This window comes from Apostichopus japonicus, chromosome 9, assembly GCF_037975245.1.
Source record: "Apostichopus japonicus isolate 1M-3 chromosome 9, ASM3797524v1, whole genome shotgun sequence".
Lineage (NCBI taxonomy): Eukaryota > Metazoa > Echinodermata > Holothuroidea > Aspidochirotida > Stichopodidae > Apostichopus > Apostichopus japonicus.
The window spans coordinates 15,786,872-15,810,718 of record NC_092569.1 but is presented as its reverse complement, the minus strand read 5'-3'; the positions used below and the strand labels follow the sequence as shown (position 1 = coordinate 15,810,718).

The following is a 23,847-nucleotide window of genomic DNA, read 5'->3' as shown; positions in this document are numbered from 1 at the left end:
AGTGAATGTTTAATGTTTTCTTAGGTTGTTTTCCATAAAGTCAATTCAACCACGCTCCGTTTGGTCAGACTTATTTAACTTGATAATAATCATAGCGAGAGAAAATAATTTCTTCGATGCTTCCATTGTAGACACCGTTAAGGTTTACAGTCGTACAAATGTCTTCTAATTCAATGTTCTTCTTTTTTAGTTTAAGAACGCATTATATTTAACTGAAAATTATTATGAAAGGTATAATAATAAAATATGGACGTTTTTTTTCTCTTTTAAGGATTTACTTCCGTAAAATATGTTTATACTTTAGCAGTAGCGTCACCAGACTTTTCGTCTGGGACGTGGGCTGGCGGAGTGGTGAAAAAAGTTCGAGTGGCTGGGTCAAGTTTCGTACCATTGCAATTTGACCCATTCCCAAACACTTGAAACTATGGTAACGGTACTGTTATGAATGTTTCTTAAAGAGGTCATGAAATGGAAAATTGTTATGTCTTGGAATGGTTTATCTACATTACTACAACACCACCCATGCACAACTTTCCGAAAATACGGCTTCAAACGCCAGAAATTCGCTGTCAAAGTATTCCCTAGAGACTACTCGAGCTGCCACTCATAAAAAAAAGCAAAGCTTCCCACCGCAGTTCATCTGACGTCATCAAAGGAACCATTTCAGCCAAAGCCGACTCCCCGCTGTTTACCGATACGGCGTTATACAGTTTACTACATGTAACCACAACACTCTTCTCATCAATTGAAAAGTATTCTCCCGAATCTTCCGATTCCGAGGAAATAGGACTTCACCACGCAGGACATTCGTAAGCTTTGACAAAAATTATTTTCTTGAGGAAGAAGGGGCGGAAATAGTTTTCGAGGGTGATGATGTTATTATCGGTGTTTTTTCCCTATCAATTGAGCCCCTTGCAGAAGAATTGTAAATCCCGATAGCCGAGACGCGTCGCTGCCGATCGAAGTCCCCGAGCAGAACGGTCGGACGACCCTGAACCGAACTGGTCGGTTGAGCATAAACAAAACCACCGTTATTAAGACCATCATATGATTTAAATTATCTCGAATGTCGATGATCCTGCTACTTAACTTCGTAGCGAAGCTTCCAGAATTTTGCGTCTTACAGTGCAAGGAAAATGTGACATTCTGTACAGTGCAAGTGCAACCATATAGTACTAGTAGTCGTAACATGGTGTCTAGACCTAACTAATAGACGTATAACAGGCTAGCCCGTGTAATTGTATCATCCAGCTGTTACGTAAAATCACAACACAACGCCAGTTTTACCACAAATGAAAACTTGCAGATCTAGTATAGATTGTTCTATAACCAACTGGCTTTAAGTTTTGTGCAAAATATTAGGTAACCAAAAAATAAATCGTCATTTGCTGCATCAAGGAGGCCTAGGCTATGGTCATAACAAGTAATTTGGCAACAAAATAGGCCTACAGGCACTCGTAACTTAGTGTAGGCCTATGTGTAGTGTTTTGAACGAGTCGTGTTCAAATTCTTCGATTTCTGTCATCTTTTGGAAAAGCTTGCAGTAAAAATCCGTCTTTACTTGTGGTAGAGCAACCTGATACCACATATCGGCTCGGCATATTTAACAGTTACGAGATAAATTTACGTAAAAACAAAACTCCAAACACCTTGAATCTCAATTACTACGGAGCACTGCAACAGTGTAATGTTGTGTGTTCTCAGACGTTTAAGAATGTAAACATAGCGTCTCGGAAGTGAGCTGAGTTCCTCGACTGACGTCACGCCGCATTACCGTAAATACAACAATTTTTAGAAAGTTTTTATTACCCTCGAATTTTTGATCCTTTATTCCTCGAGGATGCAAGCTTCGTTTGACACAAATTGGGTATCATTGAAAAGCTACTAGTGTACAGAATACGATGATAAAGAAAAAAATTTCCATTTCATAACTTCTTTAACCAAATTAAACAGTTCACTTTCTGAGTTCCATCTGCTAAATTGTTGAAGGTATAGTCCAACTAGAAATATGACCTTCATATATTGTAGAGAAAGTCAAGCGCATATGCAGGATTTCATCTTAGGGGGTGGGCGGATTCAGTTTAATGACTTGTCAACGAGCATGATTTGCGCTATCTGCGAGGAGTCCAGGGTGGAGTCCCTGGAAGCTATACAGTTTGGTGGACTTCAGAGGCTTAGGGGCTTTGAAATTTGATACAATCGGCCGATATTTATATCAGTTTGAAGTTTATAGCCTACAGCAGGTTTGTCAGATTTTCTGTAACAAAAACTGCCAAATTTAGAGAATTCACCAGCCAAATCAAGTAAATAAAGGCAAACAATTTGAGTAGTTTGAAAATACAAATGCCTATGAAAGAAAGTTTTAGTCATGGATGTGAATCTGGTATTCCAATTTCCACATTTTTAAAACTTTGTGTAAAATCTCTGTACGTTGTTCTCCAAATTATCCCCGCTAATGGTCCCCATTTTCTCCTCATTTTTAGGGGGGGGGGGGGGGGTGACTGGCCTTCTGACTACCCGCTTGGATAAAGCCAAAATACTATTAGCTGATAACTCCGTGTGCTTTGTTCTCATACTACAGTACATAAATGCATCGCTCACACTTTTTCTACAAAAGACTATGCATTTCTTTAAAATTGGATGATTACTTTATTCAGTAAAAGTTGTTATTTGCCAAAACAAATTTAGAACTTGGATAAACTTAAAATTCATAAATGGTACAGCCTGGGATTTTGATAAATGGGTTAAGTTTTGGCCTTTCAATTGTTTTGTCTGAAGTTCTAATTTGGTTTTGGACTATTTATTTATCAAAAGTACAGTTTAAGCTATCTCATATTCTATGATTTACTATAATGATGATTTAAATACATTTGTATGTGACGGTCAGTTTCATCGATTGAGGTTACATCCAGCCACTACAAAACTGTTTTCCAGCGCCATAGTCCATCCTCTGTAATACATTAAATCTGTATGGGCGTATTCTAACGACTCATCAGTCTGTGTGAGTTCACACGGGAGATGTTGAAATTACGTAATATATCATACTGCAGCTTTCAAGTAACAATATCAGAATAACTTCGGGCGGTCGATATAACTAACGATGGTCGTACGTTATAAACATAACAAACATGGTTGCAGGTTATCTCGTCGGGTAGCGTATGTCACGAAGGAAGGGAGATGAGGGCCTCGTAGAGATAACAGAAAGCAAAATGATGGGATAATATTAAACATCAAACGCAATTGGCTTGTATAAATTTGATAATTCCCGTAAATTACGGATGAACGTCAACCGCGAACTGGTTTAACTGATCCTTAAATGCATTTTGTAACTTTCGAACAATGTTTTTTGGGGCAACGATGTCTTTGGAGGGGGGGGGGGGCAATTTGACTGGAGGGGGGAGCCCCCAAACCCCGCCCCAGCTGGTTACTGTACTTTAGGGATATAAACACAATGAACCAATTAAAGACACATATATGATCCTGTTCCATTTTGTTTATTCATATTCATTGCAATTAAAAGCATTAGTTAAGATACTTATTGCAAATAAAGGAATTTTCAGCAATGTGTCTGAGGATTTATGAAGATTTCATGTTTTTCAATCTGTGACTTACATTTGACCAACAACTATTCCTCAGACACTACAAAGCTTCATCCAGTTGATTTGTGTTTCTCAAAAAACAAATATGTTTTCATTTTACAACTCATTGTTCGCACAATGGTTTCGAGAGAAATCACATGACAGACTATCCGTCATCAACTCAAGAGGATGGTCGAATTTTCATTTCAACGAACTGGGCGCTGCAGTGGTAACTATAAATATAATAGTAAGAGAATATCTTTTTCCCGTTGCCTCCATTGTAGACACCATTGAGGTTGTCATCAGTACACAGAGAATGGCAGCTGTCGCTGTATTGGAAATAAAGACAATTTCCATCACGACAATGCAAGCACCAAGTATTCGAGTGCCACCAGCCACTTCTGTGCTTCTCTGCACAGTTGAAGGTATCGCATTCGTCATTGTCTCGGCCATGCGTGCTGAATTGTTTCCCTTTGTTATTAGCAAGAGAATTACCTGCACTGTTAATCTAAGTTAGTCAAATTGACTAATTAAAATTAGTCCTGCACAGTGCTTCGTACGCCTTATTAAAATTAGTCAAATGACTAACCAGCAAAGATTAGTCGTATGACTAATTAGCTAAACTAGTCAAGTGACTAATATATCATAGTCATATGACCATTCATTTAGTCTGGTGACTTCCAAAATTAGTCCTACACAGCACTTGACCTGTTATTCATTAGTCATCAGACTAATGCGCCATCCATCACGATTTTGATTTCACTTTAGCAGATGTTTTGGGCCTCCAGTTTGTGTAGAGATATTCGTGTGCATAAAATCTGTAAATTTCACTCAGGGTTCCTGCTGGCTGTTGCTAATACAATCCGACCCCCCCCCCTCCCAGAAAAAAAAACAAAACAAATTGGGCAGTCTTGTGGGGTAAATGAAGGAAATCCTATTGCAAGGTTGAAAAGGTATGTTTGAATGAAAAATACAGAAATCATGGCTTTATTTTACCAGACCCATTTATTGCTATAACATATCTTGAAAAGCATACATGAAAACCCTCAATAGGAGTGTTACAGCTAGAATGGGGTGATATTTCTCCCATGGTTCAATCATTATAAAAAACTTTGTCAGATTAAGCCAATATTTTCAGAGAACTGTTTCAAGGGATGCAAATATTATAAACAAGTTGGTCCCAAATGGCTGTCCCAATCACCAAATTGTGTCAGAGGATTGGAAATACAATATATTGATATAAAAATTATACAGCAGTATGTCCACTCATACATAATGGACAAATACATTTTAATAAGAACTGAAAAGTCAAAGTTCTATTAAAAACATATGTCATGTCATGACTCAAATCCTTGCTTTAAAATGTACTGCTACACAACAAATGTGAAGTTGACCAGAAAATACTGGATGATTTTCTGGATGAAGACCATGGTCTTCTTACAAACAGTGGGATAAGCCAAGTTGAAAACATAGTATGATGCTATGTATGCTATGTATGCTGACAGAGCTGAAATCAACCAACTGCTAGAGCCAACTTCTTCCCCATCAAATATTGTAAAGTGGGTTTATTCTGCACAAGTGGGACCATTTCCCTTGATGTAGAGGGCTAAATATTTAAATCTTATTATGAATTACATTTTAAGTATCAACTAGTTTAAAAGTATGATAATTTCATTTTAACAGCAGACAAACGACAACGGTCAGATGTCTATTCTTGTTTTTACACCTAGAGGTTTTGATTAACCCTCTCCAACACACTTAAAATGGAAAGGTCTAACTTAAAATTGTCATTAATGCTTAAGATGATTTTCTGAATGAATACCATGGTCTTCTTTCAAATAGTGGGGTAAGCTAAGTCGAAAACGTAAAACGATGCAATGTATGAAGACAAATCCGAAATCAGCAGACTGCAAGATCCAACTTCTTCCCCATCAACAAATATTGTAAAGCAGGTTGATTCTCCATAAGTGGCACCATTTCCCCTGATGTAGAGGCTTGGGGGTCTTCATTCTATAAGCAAGAAAATACACCATAATATTTTACATGGTATGATACAGGTGATTATTGGTATCAATGTGGCTTTTAGTCACCCTACTTGAACCTGAAATAATTTGGCTTTCTACACCACTTTTTTAAATTCCCATTCAAGTGTGATTTTAAGCAAAATGGCTGTTGTCTAGCTGCATGCAGTTTCACGACAAGTAAAATAAATCCCAACCAATCAAGCTGCATTTAAATTTGGAAAATTTGTTTTCTCTGTTAAAAATTAGTTCTAACACTAACCCTGGACAATTCAAAAGTAACAATAAAATCACAAAACAATCTGCCAAAACCATACACTCCACACATATATTGATAAGAAATTTATAATACTAATGTGCTTAGATTATGAACAGTTTTACAGGTCATATTTTTTTGCACAGCTGTTCCTTATGCGTCAAAGGTATGGTCACATGGCCTACATTTTCAGAGACCAACTCTTCACCTTCAGTTAGTGCCAACTGTTGTTTCCAAATACCATGAAAAAACATTTGCTTTCAAGATGAAATTCAAACTGGCTATTAATTTGGTTTAACACCCATCACATTACTTCTCATGAGATTTACAAGCGTTTTGTAGGAAATTCATTGCTGTCCCTGTCCACTCATGAAAATTAATCTGAACAAATTAAAATGGCAAATGTTTACACCAACACCACCATGCTAAGTTTAAATGGAATTGACCATATATATATCACTAATAAAAACATTAGGGGCTATCTACAGATCATAAAGGCATCCACATATATTCTTTTGGTAAAAGAATGTACAAACAGGGACGCCTACATGGGAATAGGGCAGGGGACAAATCCCCACAAAAGGGGCACTTTGTGTTGAAAAAGGGCACACAATGGCGAATACAACAAGAACCTCATACAGTTTCCCAGCACCCCACCCCACTGAATGGCGGACTTAACATGGCTGGCAGAAGTTTCCCCCACACTACATGCCCTTGATCCTAGAGACTTGTTTTACAAAATTTCGATTTTTTTTTTTGGTACTTGACCCTTTTTTTGGCTTTTGAGGTTACATCAGAAATTCAAGCAAATTTTGTTGGATTTTATGCCAATTTTGTCTAAATTTCATATTTTGTCAAAAAACTGCCGTTGTTCCCAAGTGAAATATATATATATCCAACACTGTAAAGGGGAACTTTTTCCCCTTTGTCTGGACTGCCCTTGTGTGGTGGAGGGCAGTATTCAATATTCCCCCCCCCCACCATAAAAAAGTGTCATTTTATTTCTGAAAAAAAGATTAGCTCTTTTGAATGACACCAAACAGTCCTGTAACGTAGCGAAATGGTAAAGTCTAGTTTTAATTTTTTGAAAAGTGCACTTGCAAATCAATTATGACAAGATCCCATGGGACTTGAAGGGTAAAATATGTCCTTACACTTTCATCAGCAAATATCAGGAAGCTTTTTATTTTCTCCTTCAACAGCAATGGAATACCAAGCACAGCAGCAACAGCAGTGGCATCTGTTGACAAAATAAATAAGAATTATAATTAGATGTGTACAATGACAATGATACCCATATAAAGTCGGTTACTTCTCTTATACATTGAAATTTTAATGTTTCTGAATAACGCTTCGTCTTTATTGTTCTGCAGCACCTTGTGTTCTTCTTAAATCGGACAAACCTCAGGATAGCCGCTTCGTGGACTTCATACAAATTCATAACATGGCTCCTTCTCACCAGGACTTTATTGCAATTCATAACAATGTAACTATTATAAACCTTGTCAGAGCTCTGCTGATATAACCTGTACAACATGACAGCAAAATAGTCTCCCTTCATTGATCAGGATTCCTTTTTAGTACTGACCCGGGAAGCACCACACAAGCAATCATAAACATGTGTGTCATAAACATGACAGGCAAAATGTCTGCTTCAATTATTTAGGATCCACTATTTGATGCTTGCTTTCGTGCTGATGAACCCATCTGAGTGAAATTGCATGGTACTGTTGAAAACAAGCACTAGTTGTACTGACAAAAATGGCACCCGATAATACAGTGTTTTCACAGAAATACTTGGGTTCCCAAAAAAAGATAAATAAGCAACATACTTTACTTTGTCTTCAGAACTATGTGATATAGGGTATGTGTAATACATGCTATCACCAGTTACACTATTTCATAAGTATTGCCACTGATGGTACTTCGGTCCTTTCATTTTTGTGGTATCGTACCTTGCTTGAACTGGTAATTACCAATATTTTTTTCAAATACTGGTGTACTGTGCAACATTACATCTAAGGTTAAGTCCCTCCTCTAATTCCATGTTACCTGAATCTTTAAGCCATTCCCGACTTGGGCTCTATTAAATCAAAGAGATAAGTCATTCAACACTTCCTCACTGAATATTAATAAATAATCAAATAATGGAATGTACCCTTCTTACTCTGCTCATCTCATTGCCCTTGCATCTCATCAACTGCCCAGGAAAAGACCTCACCCTTTCTCTTCATCGACTGGCACACCTTAAGTAGTACAGATTTGCCATACTTCATAAGACCTTCCTACAACCATGGAGCTATGAACAAATCATGGATGCCCTCTTCTTTGCATACCTGTTGGAAATAAATATACAGAAATATCAATATCAGGGTTTGACAAATAAACCTACTTGCACACCATTCACTGATATTTACATTATTGGTTGTGAGGGAAAAAATCAAGTTGAATATAAAGGTTACTTCTAGTGGGTGTTAGTGCAGGAGCAGCTAAAATTTCAAGGGGTGTCACAGGCTGAGTGCCAAATTGCCAATGCTGTTCAGTCATGTAATTTCTCCTTATTAGAAGCCATTACATCATTGACATTTCCCCACAATATCATGAAGGCAGAAACAGTCATTACTGTGGCATGATTTGGCACTTAACATGATCACACCCAACAGCATTCTGAAAAATCACTAACAAATTCAAATTTATCAGGAAGTGTTTAGGAATTCTTCACTCTTGACATCACTAGAGACCTTAATTGGCATAAAAAGTGCAATTGCCAAAAAAAGTATAAAGAGCATAGTTGACCCAAAAAACTATAATACTTTAAAAGAATTTAAATTTTGGATAACAAATATAGGGCTCAGTACGGTTTCTGCCTAGTAGGAACAACCTGCCATTGACCGTAGTGCCCTTGATTTTCAAATGTGTTAATGGGATTGATGAATTCACTTTTTGTTTCTTACATACACCAACAGAATGAGACTAATCCAAATATCGATGGATACAATTCGCATTGGTTAATTGAATTTCACTCGAAACTGTAGAAATCTGGCATTTTTTAATGAAATATAGTCCAATTTTATCTCCCTCAAAACATTAATACAATTGCCTTATACACTAAAATCCGCCGCTACCAAATGTCCGAGAGTCAATACTATGTATAATTCTTGCAAATCTTCCTCGTTATCAAACCTCATAAATATAATTTCTTAGTCACTTATCAATGATTGTGACAATGGGCTACTCGAAAGTCTGATAAAAACAGCACATAAGTATAGCCTTTACCTGCGCCTTGTACATTGTTAGCCTTGTTCAACGAGTGGTAAGCAACTACAATTGAAAATGGGAATTAGCCATTTGCATTAAAACTATGCCCCCAAGAACTACAGAAAACCAATGTTGACATACCAAAAGTCAAACAAAACAATTAAGCTACGCTACACATATATGCTAACTACAAAGACCATTGACCGTAACGTTAATATCTGCATAATAGTAGTACAGCCCTCTAAACCATGGATAATTTTAGTGCCAGCCTACTGCGTCACAGGTTCAGCGAATAAACATATAGTTAGACTTGATTTCCCCCATTGACTTAGTGTGTTGTTAGGCTGCCATAGGGTTAGAGATATAAGTGACTATTCGGTGAAAATTTTATGCAAGCTTATTTGCGAAACAGTTTCAGTTCAATTCACCACATCGTATTGCAGTGCATGAAGCAGAGGACCTTCAAGCTGCTGTATAGCTCAGCCCCGGTATGATCATGACACGTGTACTGGACAAACTTTTCCAGAAACGTTATTGTAATACACCCTTTCGAGAAAACTTGACCAAATGCTGTAAACCCCCAATCCAGTGATCAATACATGATATGAAAAGGGATGTTTACCATTTAGCTCGCTAAAAAAAAAGTACAGATCCGCTGGAGTGCGAAAATTGCCCTACAGCAAACCGATTTTTGGTTCCTTGCTTTAGCAAAAGGAACCTATGCAGTCAGGTTGGCGTGTGTGTGTGTGTGTATGTATGTGTGTGTGTGTGTGTCTGTGACACTTGCTTGGGTACGCTCTATCTCAATAAGGGAATGTTGGATTGAGGCCAAACTTGGACTATAGATCCGCCATATGGAGAAGGTGTGCCCTATTGTTTCTGGTGCCCACAAAGGTCACCAAAGGTCAGTTATGGTCCAAAAACTGAAAATATTAAAACTGCAATAACTCCCAGTGCCAATGTGCGACAAGATTGATATTTTGGGACAAGTTGTGAACTGGTTAGGGGAGCATTTTCAAACTTAACGGTCATGTGATCCGAGGTCACCAAAGGTCAATTAATGATAAAAAACTAGTATTTTTGCGATAACTTGAGAACGAAATGTCCGTTAGGGTTGGGAGTTGCTTCAATGTTATCCAATTGTTGACCCGCATCTGGGTGACCCTTGACCTCAATTTGACCTCTGGTGACCTTTACGTGTTTTTGGGGATTTTTACAGTTTTGATGCTATTTTCAGATGTCAAAGGTACCTTCTGATCATAAATGTCAATAGGTTGACCCCGTGTGACCTTTATGTGCGAAGTTATATGGGGTCAAAGTTTTTCGGTCGGAGTTTGGATGGTTGTACAGACTTGTCGTTTTGTTTTTTGGAATCAGGAGATTAAACTACAACTGAAACCAAGGTCAAAAGGTCAAAGGTCACATTAGAAAAAATGTGCTTATTTTGGGAGGAAACGAGCAAAAAAGGAAATGTTTGGTTTTGATGCTAGATTTGGATATCAAAGGTACCTTCCAATCAAAAATGTCAATTGGTTGACACCCGTGTGACCTTTGTGTGCGAAGTTATACGAGGTCAAAGTTAATTTTCAGACATTTAATGCAACAACTCCCAGTTCCAAGGTGTGACATGGTTGATATTTTTGGACAAGTTGCAAATGGTATAGGGAAATATTTTCAAACTTAACGGTCATGTGATCCGAGGTCACCAAAGGTCAATTAATGTTAAAAAACTAGTATTTTTGGGGCAGAAAATGGGCAAAGAAAAGATGTTTGAATTTGTATAGTTTGATGCTCTAATTTAGGTCTCATCAATCAAAAATGTCAATAAGTTGACCCAAGGTGACCTTTGTATGTTAAGTTATATGAGGTCAAAGTTAATTTTCAGACATTTAGTGTAATAACTCCCATTGCCAAGGTGTTACACAGTTGATTTTTTGAGACAAGTTGCAAATGGTATAGGGAAATATTTTCAAACTTAAGGGTCATGTGATCCGAGGTCACCAAAGGTCAATTAATGATAAAAAACTAGTATTTTTGCGGTAACTTGAGAAGAAATTGTCCGTTAGGGTTGGGAGTTGCTTCGATGTAATCCAATTGTCGACCCGCATCTGGGTGACCCTTGACCTCAATTTGACCTCTGGTGACCTTTTCGGGTTTTGTGGATTTTTACAGTTTCGATGCTATTTTCAGATGTTAAAGGTACCTTCTGATCATAAATGTCAATGGGTTGACCCCCGTGTGACCTTCGTGTGCGAAGTTATATGAGGTCAAAGTTAATTTTCACACATTTAATGCAATAACTCCCAGTTCCAAGTTGTGACAAGGTTCATATTTTTGGAGTAGTTGCAAATGGTATAGGGGAATATTTTCAAACTTAACGGTCATGTGATCCGAGGTCACCAAAGGTCAATTAATGATAAAAAACTAGTATTTTTGCGATAACTTGAGAACAAATTGTCCGTTAGGGTTGGGAGTTGCTTCAATGTAATCCAATTGTCGACCCGCATCTGGATGACCCTTGACCTCAATTTGACCTCTGGTGACCTTTTCGTGTTTTGTGGATTTTTACAGTTTCGATGCTATTTTCAGATGTTAAAGGTACCTTCTGATCATAAATGTTAATGGGTTGACCCCCGTCTGACCTTCGTGTGCGAAGTTATATGAGGTCAAAGTTAATTTTCAGACATTTAGTGTAATAACTCTCAGTGCCGAGGTGTTACACAGTTGATATTTTGAGACAAGTTGCAAATGGTATAGGGGAATATTTTCAAACTTAAGGGTCATGTGATCCGAGGTCACCAAAGGTCAATTAATGATAAAAAAATTAGTATTTTTGCGATAACTTGAGAAGAAATTGTCCGTTAGGGTTGGGAGTTGCTTCAATGTAATCCAATTGTCGACTCGCATCTGGGTGACCCTTGACCTCAATTTGACCTCTGTTGATCTTTTCGTGTTTTGTGGATTTTTACAGTTTCGATGCTATTTTCAGATGTTAAAGGTACCTTCTGATCATAAATATCAATGGGTTGACCCCCATGTGACCTTCGTGTGCGAAGTTATATGAGGTCAAAGTTAATTTTCACACATTTAATGCAATAACTCCCAGTGCCAAGGTGTGACAAGGTTTATTTTTTTGGACAAGTTGCAAATGGTATAGGGGAATATTTTCAAACTTAACGGTCATGTGGTCCAACGTCACCAAAGGTCAGCTAATGTTAAAAAAGTAGTATTTTGGGGGGAGAAAATGGGCAAAGAAAAAATGTTTGAATTTTTACAGTCATGCTCTATTTAGGTCTCACCGATCAAAAATGTCAATTGGTTGACCTTCGGGTGACCTTTGCGTGTGAAGTTATGTATACAAGTTCAAAGTTAATTTTTTTTAATTTAATGCAATTAAATCTCAATGCCAAGGTGTGACATGGTTGATATTTTGGGACAAGTTGTGAACGGGGTGGTGGAACATTTTGAAACTTAAAGGTCATGTCATCTGAGGTCACCAATGTTATCATATCTGTTGACACGCTTGTAGGTCTCTTATATTTCTTACATTTTCGACGCCATATTTAGATCTCAAAAGTGCCTTTTGATCCAAAATCCGATCACATTTTGTGATCACAAAAGTGTTGGCTATAGTGTTGGTTACTCTATGGGAACATGTAGGACCACAATTACTTGGACTATTTGAGCTCAATCTTGCTTGATAATATTATGTGTATTGTCATATACCCCAAGCAAGGAACCACAGTGCCCTTGGGCTCTTGTTTTCCACCTAGCTAGAGAGTTTAGGTCCTGTTCTCCATAGGTAGGATTATAGCCGTCCTGTATGTTTAGGCTCTGGTTCACGCTAATGTGCACGTGTACAAGAAGTTAGATTGTGATTTGGTTTCAGTTTTTTTAGATTTTTAAATCTCAAACATTCAGGAAAATAGTCCTCGCAAAACATGATTCTTGTACAATTGCAAATAAAACACGATTAAGGACGGAAATATTAATGCAAGTAACACTTTTATTCACAAATAGTTACGTTTTAAGCAGTTTTTTTATGTGAAATTAGTGCCGGTCGGAAGCAGTGTTTTTCATCCGGAGTGGTTGGCGGAAATCCTCCGTGCTGGTCGGGCCCGCCCAGTGCCGACCACCGTAGTTATAACGCTGTTCACCGTTACTTTCAGTCTGACAATTTCATCGATTTGAACAGTAAATAAGCTAAGCCCTACTCAGGTTAACATTTAAAAATAAACAAAGATAAATTTGTGTGCACATCACGTTAGGCCTGTGAGTATGAGGTATCCTGCACATATCATGCATATGGCATAACGTTAGGCTAGAACGACGAACGTTCGTTGTTGCTAAGCAGAACTAAAACTGGTAATTTACTTTTCATCAATTTAACTATCTATTCTAAAAATACTAAATAAAGAATAACTTGCAATTAAATCACAATTTAGTAAAGTTATAAGATACACCCACCTTGCGATTGCAGACATTTTCTCGGCTCCAGAATTTCTTACTGCAGTATCAAATATGGCGTCGAAATCATCGAGAGCTAGAGGCCTGGCGCCTGCAGAGTGCGCACGCGCGGCTACGTATATCTGACGTCATTTGTGAATTCTAAATTAGTCAAATGACGAAGACGTTTTAGTACCGGTGCTGGAATATCGCCTTAACCTCATTAAGTTTTTGCTATAAGTAATTATCAATTTCCCCCAAAAATTTGTGGAAATTTTTCTTATGACGTCTTAGAGTTTACACTTAACCGAAAATTGTTATATAGCATATCCATTATTCCTTGGGTTTTTAATTATTGGTGATTTTAGAATTTTTTTTTTAATATTCATCCATATTGTGGCGCGGAAGTTGTTTGTAAGTAAATAACAAAAAACCTTGAAGACCAAAAATAACAAATAAAGCTTTGAAATCAAATTTCGTGATTCCCAATTGACTAATTATGCTTCGTCACTATTTTGGACAATGACTAACTTTCATTGGTCTTTAGCCATTTTAATTAGTCATATGACCGATGAAATTAGTCAAAAATTCTGACTAATGCAAAATTAGTCATTTGACCATTTTGGCATGTGTATATGACTAATTAAAATTTACAGTGTGTGAAGGAAAACAGCAAGAACCATCAGCGATCAATATACTTGACCGTGAACAATAGCGTAAGAAACCTGATATGTCGCACACTATTGTTGGAATATAAATAAGTTTTAAAGTCTACTGAGAAGTGGGGGCGATGAGGTTTCACGTTGAAAGAGATTCAGAATTCATTTTTAATGTGATATTTCCGTGATAATTAAAGATACTTCATGAGCTGATTTATTCTTTATTGCTCTTTAGTTTAATCAGGTTTACAGATCAATGGAAGTGACCATTGATTTGGATTTAAATTAATGATTTTTAATATGAAAACTAGGCTTTTCTAAAGGAAATTATTGCATTATTATAATAAATATTATGATTAAATTAGAATATATTGTGTTTGATTCTATATGTGAAGTAAATCCTGGGCTTTCTATTAACTAGTTTTTAGTTATTACTTTCACATTGTAATTTTATCCAGGGTTGTCTTTGTCTTCAAACACGGTGTGTGGCTCTTCTTGGTATAATTGTTTCGCATATCTTGAAAGAAACATTATTCTGTTAGAAGTTTGTGTTTGCTGGAAACTTATATTCTCTATTAATGGTTCTGGAAAGATATATGGTCGTATTTCTCTTCCATTATATATCCTGTTCTTAGACTGATGCTTTCTCATACATCATACATTCTCTTTCATCGGCTAGTCAGACTCCTTCAATATTTTGTAATTGATACCACCGGTATTCAATTGATACAATGATGCGGTAACTATCTTACACATAACTGTTTCTTTAAAATAACGGGTCCAGATGGGACGAGATTTTTTTGCAATTGTTCAGATCACTGGCTCAATCCCTTTCGAGACGGAACCTTCTTTTCCCTTACAACAATACAACACTTAGTGTACATGGAGCATTTTTGAAGTAAATATTTAACATGAAGATGTGTTGAAACCATGACGTACAATTTTCTAATGAAGTTTATTGTGAACATACTAGTCACTTTAACTTGACCTATCACCCAAGCAAGGCGCAAATATCAATCATGCAACAAACCTGTATTTCCTCTGCGAGTGCCCAGTTTATTCATTGTGTAGTTGCTGCTTTCAGACTCGACTTGAAATTCTGTATACTCAGCATATAAAGCTGATCCACTAAAAGTAGTGATGTCAAATCGAAGCTTGTAGTTTTTCTGGTTCGTCAAGTAATGAAGCTTTTCATTTCCTAGCCATAAGTTCCTGCTGTTACCAAAGCCGTCTTTGTACGCAGCCCGGTTTCGATAAAAACTCGTAGAGCCATCAGAACGACGTTGAAACACCTGGAAGGACATCGGGTAAGAAAAATAAAAGAAAGATAATAAGGGAGTCGTTGAAGTATGCTAACAGACAAACTTAATCTAAGAATACCGCACGACTGATTATAGCCTATATCTATAGAATGATATTTCAGTCTGATAAACTTAAGACATTTCTGAGCGTTGTTTGTTTCTTAGGAGGGGTTCATTTTAAGGGTTGTCACCGTTTTCGTTTACTCATTGATAAGTTCTTTTAATATACTGAATCCATGGTAAGGAATTACAAAAATGCAACCAAACCTGAAACATAAAGTTGTGCTTCTATTACCGTTTACAGTAGACTAGATCATTAAAAAAATCCCAGAAACATACTTGAAACATTTATAGTGATTCAATTAAAACTTACGGTCCATCCCCCGCCGTTTTCCATTTTACAATTTACGTCGAATGGTAAACCAGGCCATCCCGTAGGCATGATTGTATATATGCCACCTTGTCTATGGCCAGCGTCATACACATCCTGGTAGTCTCTATATTGACAATTTTCACCGTCACCTTCATATCCCTCATTACAATAACACTGTCGTACTCCATTCCTGACATCACACACAGCATTAGTATTACAGACGTAGTCTTCACAGATCAGTTGGTTATTGTTACAAGAACAATGTTGTGTGCAGTCATCGTTAACGTATGTTTGCCCACTCTAAAAGTTATTTAATGAAAATATAAAAATGATATTTATTAAACATTGTGGGTGTGTTTTCTCAGACTTTGAGACTTTGTGTTGAAACAAGGTCAGTTAGCTTAGATTCTGTTTCATTTCTATAGTAATGTGATATTGAAATGAAATTCGTTCAGATACTCACTGGTATAATCAAGTTGGCCTCTGCTACAAAACACCCGCATTCACTCGCACTGACACAGTAACTGCCTTGCATTAAGAAACCAGCTGGACAGGTACAGCCCTCACTACCCAAACAGTCACTTTTACAACCAGATTTTCCGTCAGGATCTTCACATGTTGCTTGGCAAGTACATGTTCCGTAGATCATGTTCGTTGGACATGTAGATGGCAATGTAGCTGTCAGTTGGTAATACCAAGAAAATACATCCGATTTTGGCAAAATGATTGAAAACACCTCTGCCATGAAATATGATCGTTCCTCAGTTTTACAGTAAAATATTAAAATAAGAAGGAATTACATTGAAAATGTATGCAAATTGTAGAAAACGACTTAGATGCATATGAATAAAGTTATGGTTGTATTATTATTATTAACGTTTCGTATTTACTTTTTATAAAGTTTTTAACTTACGTGCATTACTTTCGAGTGGTCCAATATGTGTAACCTTATATTGCCCCCATTCATCAGTGATACGAAAACCTTTGTATGTTGTGTAGAAAGAAGCTCCATTAGATAATTCTATGTCCACACGAACTTCGTAGTCTGCTTGGTTCGTCAAATATGATAACTTTTCATTGCCGAGCCAAAACTCAGATGAGAGAAAACCAAATCCATCTTCATACTGTGACCAGCTCCTATTGAAATTCACAGAACCGCTATCGCGGCGTTGTATGACCTATATATAACAGAAGAGAAACAGACTGGGAACACTATCATCAATCAAATACACTCTCTCGGTTGTACTCGAGTGGGAAATGTACAATTTATGTTATCCATTGATGTAACTATAAGGAAAGAACGTCTCCGAAAATAATAGCTATTTCCCAATTTCGACGTTACTGAGTGGGGATGCGACTTCCTGATTACCCCTATATATTTTCAAGTCATTAGACCTACATGCTAACGAAAGGCTTTATCACGTTTAAAATATGACATCAACATTTCCATTTAGACGTACCGTCCAGCCTCCTCCTCCACCGACGTCGTTGTTGCAGTACACCTCAAATGGTTCTTCAAATCCATCTGGCTTGATAATGTATACTCCGCTAGAGTTGGACGTAGAACACTTACTTTGGACGTCTCGGCAGTCCTTTGGATATTCAGAACGTTGATAAAAGAAGTAATGATCCACTGTAATAAAGGGATCAAAACATTAACAAATTATATAATATGCATGATTTGTGTTCAATTTGTAACAAAAACTTGTCGACGTATACAATACTTGGCCGTTAAAGAAAATCCTGCCTGAATTCCTGAATTGACAATTCTCTGAGATTTTAGGAGATAGCTAAGACCGCTGCAGGAAAGATGGAACTTGAAAAGTAATATCAAATTTGGTACATATATCATTTCCTGTGTTAGAACACGTTGCATTCATTTCTCTCCCTCTCTGCCCTTTTCCCTAACCCTTGTTTGCTTTATTTTTATCGGGGTTGGGGTCGATGTTACATACATTATAAAAAACATTTGTCAACAATTTCTTGTCTTTTTTGCAGTATTAAAGGTTGTAAGTTTTGGATTGTTGTAAGTCGTCGAAAGTAACATACTAATTGCTGTCTCACACAGACACGGTCAATGAAACAGAAACAAAAACAGAAAGTTATCTTGGAAATAACAAAAGTCATTTATTTTGGTGAATTACATTTTTTTATATAGATGGAATGAAAAACAAAGCAGTTCAAGGTGAAATATCTTACTTTGAGTGTCCACTGTAGTTGAAGGTAAACTTCTCCGATGAATAATCTATTTATGAGAAGAAGAGTCATCAAAAATATATGTCAATGTGTCATTTTGAAATTGTTTATTTTCCAACATTCTTAATTTGTCTGTACATGATTATTTGATACATGAGATTGAAAAAAAATTAATAGTTCTTTACAAACAGTTACGATAAATAAATTCTTCATTAATGAGACGAAGAGTCATCAAAAATATATGTCAAATAGGTGCTATTTTACAACCTATAATACTGTAAACAAGACAAGAAATTTTTAACAAGTGTTTTATTATATAAATCATATCAACCCCACCCCGGAAGAAAATAATAAAGCAAAAAATAGTTAGGGAATAGGACAAAGAGGGAGAGAAAGGAATGCAACGTATTCTAACAAAGGAAATGACATAGGTACCAACTTTGATGTTAGGTTTTCATGTTACTTTTCAAGTTCCATCTTTCCTGCTGCGATTTTTAGCTATCTCCTAAAATCTCAGAGAATTGTCAATTTCTTTGCAGGATTTTCTTTAACGGTGAAGTATTGTATACGGTGACAAGTTTGTGTTACAAATTGAACACAAATCATGCATATTATATAATTTGTTAATGTTTTGATCTCTTTATTACAGTGGATCATTACTTCTTTTATCAACGTTCTGAATATCCAAAGGACTGCCGAGACGTTCAAAGTCAATGTTCTGCGTCCAGCTCTAACGGAGTATACATTATCAAGCCAGATGGATATGAACAACCATTTGAGGTGTACTGCAACAACAACGTTGGTGGAAAGCTGGACGAAACGTCTAAATGGAAATGTTGATGTCATATTTTAAACGTGATAAGGCCTTTCGTTAGCATGTAGGTACTATGACTTGAAAATGTGCAGGGTAATCAGGAAGTCGCATCCCCACTCAGTAACGTCGAAATTGGGATATAGCTATTATTTTCGGAGACGATCTTTCCTAATAGTGACATAAATGGATACATTCAATTGTACTTTTCCTACTCGAGTACATTCTCGAGAGTGTATTTAATTGGTTATATTATTCGCAATATGTTCCTCTTCTGTTATAGGTCACACAACGCCGCGATAGCGGTGCTGTTAATTTCAATAGGAGTTGGTCACAGTATAAAGATGGATTTGGTTTTCTCTCAACTGAGTTTTGGCTCGACAATGAAAAGTTATCATATTTGACGAACCAAGCAGACTACGAAGTTTGTGTGGATATCGAATTATCAAATGGAGCTTCTTTCTACAAAACATACACAGATTTTCGTATCACTGATGAATGGGGGCAATATAAGGTTACACATATTGGACCACTCGAAAGTAATGCACGTAAGTAAAAAACTAAACGTTAATACTAATACAACATAACTTTATTCATATACATCCAGTCGTTTCTACAATCTCCATATTTGTCAATGTAATTCCTTCTTATTTTACTATATAACTGTTAAATGGAGAAACGATCACATTTCATGGCAGAGGTGTTTCCAATCATTCTTGTCAAAATTGGATGTATTTTCTTGGTCTTACCAACTGACAGCTACATTGTCATCTACATGTCCAACAAACATTATCTACGGAACATGTACTTGCCAAGCAACATGTGAAGATTCCGACGGAAAATCTGGTTGTTAAAGTGACTTTTTGGGTAGTGAGGGATGTACCTGACCTTTTGTACACCGTGTAAGTACATTATTGGTTGACATGGGAATACGACACTGTATGAAATGCACCAATTGCATACGTTAGGTTAACCTGAGATATTGACGATGTTACTAGAAAAAAATATGCTTCAAAGTGCAAATACACTAAATCGAAAAAATAACACATATGCATGTACCTTGCAATATCCGATACTAAGTTACAACCCGAGTTAACCTTACATAACAAAAACAGTAAAACGAATTAAGGGTGTAATTTTTGTTAACTTCTGATGCGAATCGCCGAGAATTATTTTTCTAGTATAGAACCTGTGCAGATACTTTTCAAATTCCAAGAGTATGAAAATATTGTACTTAAGGGTCTAATTGTTTAGTTATAAACTACTTGCTTGATAGTTTAAGGACATAAACTCTATAATTGTGCATTAATCTTCAAAATCATGGGAGAGCGGTATTTGGAACTTCTAAGTACTTTTTAAGACAACGAGAAGGACGAATTTGAACGAGATAAACATCTACATATTATTAGTTTAAACTAACAATAATTTCAAAGTTCTGAATATTGTACAAGTTACTATACGGTATAGACTAAAGTATATTATTGCAAGAGATTTGTAGCCATTGAAGTTTACCCGTGCAAGTATTGCACGGAAGCTAATTGTTAAGTGCAATTTAGCAAGGCAAATATGCATTAGTGTTTATGTTAGCTTTCAAAGATTTACTAATGCTTACTAAGAAAAAAATCAAATAAAACTAATTTGAAAATATATTAGTACATTATTGCATCAAGTTTTGAAAATATCTGTTCTTTCTTCATTAAAATTAAGTAATTTAAATCCGACAATGAACCAAGTCTCGTTAAACGAAGTTAATTGGGCAAACAAGGACAAAGAGGACGAATTTGAATTATAAACTTTATCATAAAGAGGTATTTGTTATATGTAATTTATCACCGTAGATATTTCCGAAGTAAATATGTGAAATTCTATGATAGTGCGCTATGATAGCGAACAACGTTGTTATTTTACAGTTCTGCCTTTAATATTTAAACAACTTTGTTCATATGATTTTAACGCTCAACAATAAGTTAAAAACATATATAACAGGAGAAAAAGACATGGAATGATCAATAATTTCTAATATCTTCTCAATTATACAATAGATCGTTAAAATATTTAACTTTGACTCTTGTTCACGCGTAACGGAAAAGGCGCCACTTGGACATGAAGTGGAGTGAATTTATGTAACAGAAAGCGGACTGCACATATGATTATTATATATTTTTTGCTACGATTAAAGACTTTCAAGCGAAGGTAGAATACTTAATTAATCAAATTTAAAGGGTTTTTTTTCGAGTACGATTAACCTATACTGTAGTTTTGCAATACTTAGCGTACTAATGTAGTCAAATCGATTTTTAAAGAGACAGTTATCCGTATTTAGTTAGGAAATATAGAGACTTGATGATGGTCAATGAGATTTAGTGTAACATCAAAGTTACGTTTCAACATCAAAGTTTCTAAAATAGTTAGGATATAACTGTTCAAATGTCTTAAAATAACTTTCACAAATGTTTATGTTATTCTGAAATTGTTAATGGTTATGTTCTAAGCCATTACGTAAAACATACGATTCTAGTTTTACGCGTTAGTGTTATATTGAACAAATCAGCGACGTGTGGTTAAATAGATATATTTAGGAATACATAAGCGATAACGTGCGATATTTATTGACAATATAAGAGAAAGTTTCTCAAGGCAATGTAAGATTTCAAAATTAACTAAGCAAAAAATAGAATTTGTTATGCAATATTTTCATTATAAGGTGCAGTGCAAATTTTACACCAAAAACGCACCCTTCTGTAGGCTGTAGAAGATAGATTATTATTTTGGAAAGAAGGAATTTATTGAAGAAGAATTGTTACTCGCAAAAATCAAATTACTTTCATATCAGTTGCAATATTCCAACTGCATAAGCTACTAAAAACAAGAATGTTGTACTAGTAATTGTAAAACAGGCTATCAAGTAATAAAACTTTTCTTAAGTTTTGTGGGAATTTATATAACCCAGCAAGCAAGAAAGAAACGTGTAAAACATATTACCCAGGCTTAAATAATAACATCTAACAAACAAGAAAGAAACGTGATTTATAATAATGAAGAACAGAAATTGTAAAAAGTTTAACTCACCGTTCCTTCCGAGGACGTAAAGGCGATGGTTGTTGTGCACAAGAATGCAAATAGTGCTCGAAGAGCCATGGAAAGCTCCATATTTACGAATGTCTTGATATAAAATGAATGACAACTCAAATGAAATGCATCTCCAGAGGTAAGAACTATCCTTGATGTTCCTGAAAACAACGGATAACCTGAAGTGTACTTACACAGTTTTAAAATGACGATGTCTCGCAGCCAGATCGCATTGTTCTTCTTCGGCGTCACACAGTCTTTCAGTTGTAAACAGATAAGGATTCCAAGGCACCCATCCCATATGATAATCTTTAGTCGGTCAAGAAAGACTGATACATGTGACGTCACGTTGCGGAAATACTTACGCATTGCACCAGAATTTGCCATGTACAGTATTTGTAGATGTGTTAATTTAATGTAAGGAAGCGGGTTAAGTATTACAAGATTATTCTCATTTATTTGAATAAGACACTCAACCGTACGACTTTATGTGTCACAAAAATCTGCCCCCACGAAATATGGTGTAGATTTTGTATTCAACGTGATCCTAGAACAGTTGAAAAATTGAAAAATGTAAGGAAACAATAATGATATTACATTTTCGTTAGCCTTCAGTTTCCGCGGTCTATACTACCATAACACACCGTGCTTGTGATGTTAAATATACGGCAAGCACTTGGTATACAGCCTTTGTTAAAGGTATCAAATAATTCGAACATTTCGTGGAAACAACGTCTTCTACTCTCTCCATTTCTTTTCCCTCTCTTATTTAGTATTTGTACTTTTGATACTCACCCACACAAATTCATACAAAAATCAGTGGTTTATCAGAAGCGGGAAAGTGCATTGGAAAGTTTTGAAGTTCTACTACAAAATGTATTGTAGATGATGGAAATAATAAATTCATTTCCCATTTACCAAAGTAAACATGTTTGCTTTGATCTTTACCCATAACGGATGAGAGCCAAGTTTGGTGACCCCCCCCCCCCTCCCAACTAAAATTTAAAATCGATACAGAGGGTAGATCAGGGGTGCAACAACGTATCTTTGGTGGTTTCCATCCCCTGAAGAAATCAGGAGGCCCAACCAACACCTCTCCACTGACAGATAGACTATAACAAAACAAAAAAAGTATTCTTTCAATAATTAATATATATATGCAGTCGAAATCCTTCAACATTTTATTCAAAAGTTGCAAAATATATCACCTTGTTGCATCTGAGCACCCTCCGTTTTTAACAAAATTTTCAAAGGTGATAAATGTCTGCTGAGACCCTTCCCTGGACGACAACATATTTAATCCTCCCACTACAAAAAAAAATATGCTCGCCCCGCTAGGTTACAGCCTACATCGTACCATGAAACTTTAGCTCTCGGATTTTTCGGATAGTGACACCAATTAGTTTTGTCCCTTCACACTGCCAACACTGTCTATCTACCTGTTATGCAAGACATAACCACATCCCAAGCGATGATGATTCTTGATATCTACAAATTATATATATAAAGGCTTACACGGTACACATGATGTATGCTTGTATGTTGCTTTATTTTGTGCAACTGAACCAACCCTGTATTACCCTGTAATGTTTATGCTGGTAGTACATCATCACATCGATATAACAAAAGGGAAAATTCGTAGCTTCGACAACACAAAAGAAAAAGCTTGATTCCAACATCTGCATATGTGCCTTGTTTAATGGTACTTTGGCTTCTTAACAACTTAGCAATGTCGTATCATTGACAAAAGAAGGGATACACTTATAGATACCAACGTATGCATACTTGCATATTTACATTGTAAGATATCTTTACTTAACGGCCTATAAACTAACTATATTTTCCAAAATAAAATTGCATATTTGTAACACATATAAAT

General features: G+C 36.2%; 1 protein-coding gene and 1 long non-coding RNA gene across 5 annotated transcripts; both read right to left on the bottom strand.

Annotated features, from left to right (window-relative positions):
* Nucleotides 1–3,483: 3,483 nt before the first annotated feature.
* Nucleotides 3,484–22,071, bottom strand: LOC139972926 (uncharacterized). Of its 2 annotated transcripts, XM_071979238.1 has the most exons (8): nt 21,969–22,071; nt 18,092–18,137; nt 17,353–17,525; nt 16,806–17,070; nt 16,356–16,570; nt 15,893–16,192; nt 15,249–15,510; nt 3,484–4,073 (listed from the first exon to the last, which is right to left on the bottom strand). In XM_071979238.1, exons 1-8 carry the CDS (start codon nt 22,047–22,049, stop codon nt 3,760–3,762), a joined length of 1,656 nt encoding a protein of 551 aa, XP_071835339.1. In that variant the 5' UTR covers nt 22,050–22,071; the 3' UTR covers nt 3,484–3,759. The 2 variants fall into 2 exon arrangements, with proteins under 2 accessions (XP_071835339.1, XP_071835340.1); XM_071979239.1 differs by lacking the exons at nt 17,353–17,525; nt 18,092–18,137 and having other exon boundaries at nt 21,969–22,056.
* LOC139973554 (uncharacterized) lies at nt 4,699–13,915 on the bottom strand. 3 transcript variants are annotated; one of them, XR_011795243.1, is made up of 4 exons: nt 13,581–13,915; nt 8,014–8,191; nt 7,010–7,095; nt 4,699–5,588 (listed from the first exon to the last, which is right to left on the bottom strand). It is a non-coding gene; the product is annotated as an uncharacterized lncRNA (long non-coding RNA). The 3 variants fall into 3 exon arrangements; XR_011795242.1 differs by having other exon boundaries at nt 8,023–8,191; nt 13,581–13,913; XR_011795244.1 differs by lacking the exon at nt 13,581–13,915 and adding an exon at nt 9,542–9,700 and having other exon boundaries at nt 8,023–8,191.
* Nucleotides 22,072–23,847: the final 1,776 nt, after the last annotated feature.

What these genes read in the sequence shown, in the direction of transcription:
- LOC139972926 (XM_071979238.1), bottom strand. Translation starts at nt 22,049, where the DNA reads ATGGAGCTTTCCATGGCTCTTCGAGCACTATTTGCATTCTTGTGCACA. An exon ending in TTACGTCCTCGGAAGGAACG is followed by an intron (nt 18,138 to 21,968) that starts GTGAGTTAAACT and finishes TCTCATAAATAG; the next exon opens with ATTATTCATCGGAGAAGTTT. An exon ending in AACTACAGTGGACACTCAAA is followed by an intron (nt 17,526 to 18,091) that starts GTAAGATATTTC and finishes CCTTTATTACAG; the next exon opens with TGGATCATTACTTCTTTTAT.